This window comes from Salvelinus sp. IW2-2015, linkage group LG5 (genome assembly GCF_002910315.2).
Source record: "Salvelinus sp. IW2-2015 linkage group LG5, ASM291031v2, whole genome shotgun sequence".
Lineage (NCBI taxonomy): Eukaryota > Metazoa > Chordata > Actinopteri > Salmoniformes > Salmonidae > Salvelinus > Salvelinus sp. IW2-2015.
Window position 1 is genome coordinate 34,987,152 of NC_036844.1, and position 6,256 is coordinate 34,993,407.

General features: G+C 47.0%; 1 protein-coding gene across 1 annotated transcript in view; it reads right to left on the reverse strand.

The window, feature by feature from the left end:
- LOC111964428 (claudin-4-like) overlaps nucleotides 1-1,894 on the reverse strand; it is a 40,523-nt gene extending 38,629 nt beyond the window's left edge. The window contains exon 1 of the mRNA XM_023988331.2: nucleotides 683-1,894. Within this exon, the coding sequence (XP_023844099.1) occupies nucleotides 683-1,266 (584 nt within the window). The 5' untranslated portion in view covers nucleotides 1,267-1,894. The remainder of the gene's footprint in view (nucleotides 1-682) is intronic.
- Nucleotides 1,895-6,256: the final 4,362 nt, after the last annotated feature.

Here is a 6,256-nt window from a genome sequence, read left to right on the forward strand (position 1 = left end):
TCACATTATCTATTATTTAATCACCTGTATTGACAAGATACAGTATATTGCAAGTCTACAATAGCTCTAGTTAATAAGAGCATTGTGGCCTATAGTAGTGCTCAGTTATGATGAGTATTTKGTATTTTATTAAGATCCCCATAGCTCTGGCTGAAGCAGCTACTCTTCCTGAAGTCCACACAAAACATGACATAATACAGAACATCAATAGACAAGAACAGCCCATGGACAGAACAACACTTAAAATAAACAATAGAGCCCCTGACAACTGAGTCCCTGACAACTGAGTCCCTGACAACTGAGTCCCTGACAACTGAAAGTAAACCAGACAGTATAAAACAACAAACAATTTTGTTTTGATTAGTGTATAAGGGCTTTTTTTTTTGGTCTCAGAGGAATAAGAGTAAACTTGATTCAGAGTTCTGGTCACCTCAAACCGTCCTAAGCTCAAGACATCTCCCTTTCCATGAAGGGAAGAAGGAGTTAAAGAATTTGCCCATTCTCCTGGTATATTTAAACAAACATTTGAAACAATCCCTTATATTCTAACATAAGAATCCCACAAATACCAACCCCCCRGCCGCCCCTTTCTCACACGTAGTCTCTCCTGTTGTAGGAGCTGGGGGCTGCAGACCGTGGAGTTGCAGAATACACCATCCGGCTCTGGGGGGGGATTGAGTACCTCGTAATGGGTTTGTCCTCCTGGGGAGGGCAGCTGCAGCAGAGGATAGCCCCCCCCACCAGCAGCAGCGCSGCTGCGGCCCAGCCCAGGTACAGCGCCGCCCCGATCTCCATCTTCTGTGCTGAGGGGATGATGGGGTTGTAGAACTGCTGGATGATGGTGTGAGCCGACCAGGACACAGGCACCATCTGGGTCAGCGAAGCCAGGATAAAGGCCACTCCGGCAGACACCATCACCTTGGCCTTCACCCCCTCCTCCTCGARGCAGTTGGTGCACTTAGCCCCAATGGTAGCCACGAGGAGAGCTATGACCCCCAGGATGATGGTGACCACGGTGAGAGCCCTGGCGGCCTGCAGGTCCTGGGGCAAGGCCAGCATGGAGTCGTAGACCTTACACTGCATCTGTCCCGTGCTCTGGAACACACAACTCATCCATAACCCTTCCCAGTAGACCTGGGCTGTGACGATGTTGGCTCCGATGAAAGCTGTGACCCTCCACATGGGCAMAGCACAGCTCACTATGCTCAGTATCCAGCCCAGCACTGACAGGATCACACCCACTAGCTCCAGAGCAAACGACGCCATCGCACCACACTACTGGCTGAGTCCCACTGAMGATTAGGGWGGCACTCCTCTTTCTCTCACTTGCCTTTGTTCTCAGTCACTCACTCCACAGACGTCTTGATCGCTTTCCTTACTCTTCTCTCAGACCTTCACTTCTCAGCTGTGACTCTTTCACTCCTTTCTCAGTCTCTTTATTTTGCTCTTTATTTCACTATCTCAGACTCTCACTCCCTCACTCATTATTTCCCTCTTTTTCTTGGTCTTATGTATCTCCAACTTCTTCCTTTTATATCTCCCTCACTCGTCTTGGTTGTAACTATTTCTCACATTCTTTCACCCCTCACACACTCTCTTCTTCTCTCCTGTCTTCAGTTCTTTTCTCTCCTTCTCTTCTTCTCTCCTCTTATTTTCTCCTTATCTTCTTTTCTCCTTCAGTCCTGTAGCAGATCACCTCTCCCTTGTCTACGTATCCAGGAATCGAAGCTTCTCACAGTGCGTTCTCTGTGTGTGTATCTCTGTGTGCATTTTCTTAGGTACAGATATCCCGTTTTCTCTGCCGTTGAGATGTTGTACACTCTTATCTTTATATATTTTATTGCAGCATGGTCAGACCCATTGAAGCCATGACATCATACGCAAGGGCCAGCCAATCAGGTGTGGACTGGACACCGGCCATGTTTACAGCGAGGGTGTGTGTGTGTGCGTGTGTGTGGGTTTCCTCATAAAAGGGAGTAGTATTTATGGGTTAGCCTTTAGCCCATAGTAGCACTGTCCTCTGTAGTTTTTATTGGTGTTAATGGGTAATAAGTAGCAGAGGCAGGGCTTGTTATGTGGTTGACAGGTAACCTGATAGGAGGCAGGTCTTGTTATGTGGTTGATAGGTAACCTGATGGAAGACAGGCAGGGCTTGTTATGTGGTGACAGGTAAACCTGCTGGAAGGTAGGCAGGTCTTGTTATGTTGGGTTGACAGGTAACCTGATGGGAGGCAGGGTCTTGTTTATGTGCGGTTGACAGGTAAACCTGCATGGGAGGCACGGTCTTGTTATGTGGTTGGACAGGTAACCTGCTGGAAGGGAGGCAGGTCTTGTTATGGTGCCCCGTTGACAGGTAACCTGATGAAGGTAGGCAGGGCTTGTTATGTGGTTGACAGGTAACCTGATGGAAGGTAGGCAAGGGCTTGTAAATGTGTGTTGACAGGTAACCTTATGGAAGGTAGGACAGGGCTGGTGTTATGTGGTTTGGACAAGGTAACCTGAGTAGAAGGTAGCAGGCTTGTTTATGTGCTGTGACAGGTACCTGATGGGAGTGCAGGTCTGTTATGTGGTTGATAGGTTAAACCTGCTAAGAAAGTGGAGTCAGTGTCGTTGTTATGTGGTTGGACAGGTAAACCTTGGATGGGAGGCAGGTCTTGTTATGTGGATTACAGTTAACCTGATGGAAGAAAGGCAGGTCTTTGTTATGTGGCGTTGACAGGTGAACCTGATGGAAGAGATGCAGGTCTTGTTATGGTGCGGTTGACAGGTAACCTGATGGAAGAGAGGCAGGTCTTGTTATGTGGTGACAGGTAACCTGATTAGAAAGGGAGGCATGTGTTGTTTATGTGGTTGACAGGTAAGTCCTGATAGAATGGCAGGCATGTGGTTGACAGGTACCTGATAGAATGGAGGATGTGGTTGTAATGTGGTTGACAGGTAACCTGATAAGAGAATGGAGCATGTGGTTGACAGGTAACCTGAAGAATGGGAAGGCATGTGGTTGGTAATGTGGTTGACAGGTAACCTGATAGAATGGAGGGCATGTGGTTGACAAGGTAACCTGCATAGAATGGAGGCATGTGGTTGACAGGTAACCTGATAGAATGGAGGCATGCTGGTTTAATGTGGTGACAGGCTAAACCTGATAGAATTGAGGCATGTGGTTGTAATGTGGTTGACAGGTAACCTGATAGAATTGGAGGCATGTTGGTTGTAATGCTGGTGTACAGGTAACCTTTGATAGAATTGGAGGGCATGTGGTTGTAATGTGGTTGACAGGTAACCTGATAGAATGGAGGCATGTGGTTGACAGGTAACCTGATAGAAGGGAGGCATGTGGTTGTAATGTGGTTGACAGGTAACCTGGTGGGAGGCAGGGACGTTGAAACAAAGCTGGCTGCTGATAGCGTGTGTGCTTCTGTGTCTATGCCTACTGTGGTCTATTTGTGTAACAATAGGCTGCATACTGACAATTCCAAAAAATAGTTTCTCAATCCATTCTCGGAGGCATCGAGGTTGTGCACACTTTCGTTCCAGCCCTGGACTAGCATACACACCTGATTCAACTGACACATCTCCCTCCATGCCTTTGTTGAGTTGAATCAGGTGTGTTAGCAACAAGCTCTCACAGTCTCACTGCAGAATTAGATGTTCATCCACTATCTCCAAACGTCATATTTCGAAGTTGCTCCAAATGTCAAATTRTGAAGTTAAGGGTTAAGTTTAGTCACTCATTCAGAATGGTTAAAGGTTAAAGGGTTAAGGTTTGGGGTATGGTTAAAAACAGTGTCCGTGACTGGGATTAAACATGCAYCCTTCTGATCCAGAGTTATGGGATTACCCACATCTACCACCCCGTGCACAACGCGCTAGGAAAACCCAAACCTACTTGATGGTTATAGCGCTCACTGTTGCCACTAGTGGCRGGTTTTTAATCAATCAATTCTATTTATAAAGCCCTTTTTACATCAGCKGATGTCACAAAGTGCTATACAGAAACCCTGCCTAAAACCCCAAACAGCAAGCAATGCAGATGTAGAAGCAACCATCTGATCCAGTCTTGGGATTTGAAGGCATTTCCCCACGCCTCCAGGGGGTAAGGGAAGGTAACATCACATCCGCCACACTGTTCCTCAACACAGGGGCCCCTCAGGGGCACGTGCTCAGTCCCCTCCTGTACTCCCTGTTCACTCATGACTGCACGACCAGGCACGACTCCAACACCATCATTAAGTTTGCCGATTGTGGACTACAGGAATAGGAGGACCGAGCACGCCCCCATTCTCATTGACGGGGCTGTAGTGGAGCAGGTTCAGAACTTCAAGTTCCTTGGTGTCCACATCACCAAAAAACTAACATGGTCCAAAGACACCAAGACAGTCTTGAAGTGGGCACGACAAAACCTATTCCCCCTCAGGAGACTGAAAATATTTGTCATGGGTCCTCAGATCATCAAAAGACTCTACAGCTGCACCATCGAGAGAATCCTGACTGGATGCATCACTGCCTGGTATGGCAATTGCTCGGTATGGCAACTGCTGGTATGGCAACTGCAAGGCACTACAGAGGGTAGTGCGTACAGCCCAGTACATCACTGGGGSCAAGCTTCCTGCCATCCAGGACCTCTATTCCAGGCGGTGTCAGAGGAAGGCCCTAAAAAAAGACTCCAGCCACCATAGTCATAGGCTGTTCTCTCTACTACCGCACGGCAAGCGGTACCGGAGRGCCAAGTCTAGGTGCAAGAGGCTTCTAAACAGCTTCTTCCCCCAAGCCATAGGACTCCTGAACATCTAATCAAATGGCTACCCAGACTATTTGCATTCCCCTCCTTTAACGCCGCTGCTACTCTCTGTTATTATCTTATAACTCTACCTACATGTACATATTACCTCAAATACCTCGACTAACCGGTGCCCCCCACACTGACTCTGTACCGGTAAACCCCTATATATAGTCTCACTATTGTTATTTTATTGCTCCTCTTTAATCACTTGTTACTTTTATTTCTTATTCTTATTCTTTTTTTTTTAACAGCATTGCAGGTTAGGGGCTTGTATTAAGCAATTCACTATAAGGTCTACTACACCTGTTGTATTCGGCGCTTGTGACTAATAACATTTGATTTGATTTGATTTGAAATAGCACCCTATTAGTGAACTGATTTTGAACAGTGCCCTATGGGAATAAGGTGTGATTTAGGACACAACCGTAATGCTGGCCAATTGATAGTGCCTGCAGCCACACCCACATTAATCTGTGCATGCAGGGCAAGCAATGTTTACAGGCCGAGATATGAAACTTCTTATTTTATTACAGTCCATAAAAYTAAGCTTTCGCAACTTCTAAATATAAATTAAAAGGAGTGAACCGAAACATATTTTACTAGGTCATAATGCATGTGTTTATGGCGAATGGGTAACACAAAATGTGTCACGAGTTTTATGATTTTTCTGGTTACGAATGAGGGACATGGGTCACATGAACAGGCTACATGTTTGACGACAATAATAATATTTACAGGAATATTGTGTCATCGCATGTTTGACATAATCTCACACTTAACCTTCAGTAGCTTTAGCCTGAGCATCAGTCTGTATGTGCTTTTATTATACCAACTCTTTGTCACTCATTGTCAGGCCAAATGTTTGTCTTGACGCACAAACAGACGTGGGACCAGCCTACATAACTCTCTGTCTGCCTGTCCTATAGGACCATGAGGCAGACGTGGGACCAGCCTACATAACTCTCTGTCTGCCTGCCTATGGACGTGGGCAGACGTGGAACCAGCTACCTAATTCGTCTGCCTGTCCTATAGGACATGAGGCAGACTGGGGACCAGCCTACATAACTCTGTCTGCCGTCCTATAGGACCATGAGGCAGACGTGGGACAGCCTACAAACTCTCTGCTGCCTGTCTAGGGACCATGAGGCAGACGTGGGACCAGCCTACATAACGTCTGTCTGCCTGTCCTATAGGACCATGAGGCAGACGTGGGACCAGCCTACATAACTCTGTCTCCCTGTCCTAAGGACATGAGGCAGACGTGGGACAGCCTACATAACTCTCTGTCTGCCTGTCCTATAGGACCATGAGGCAGACGTGGGACCAGCCTACATAACTCTCTGTTCTGCCTGTCCTCTACGGAGCATGAGGGCGCTTGGTAATTAAAGAGCCAATACCCCAAAATTGTTAAATCTTCTCCTGCCACGCCCTCTACTTCTCATCCTGTCTCCCTAACCTGCCGCCACTCCCCCA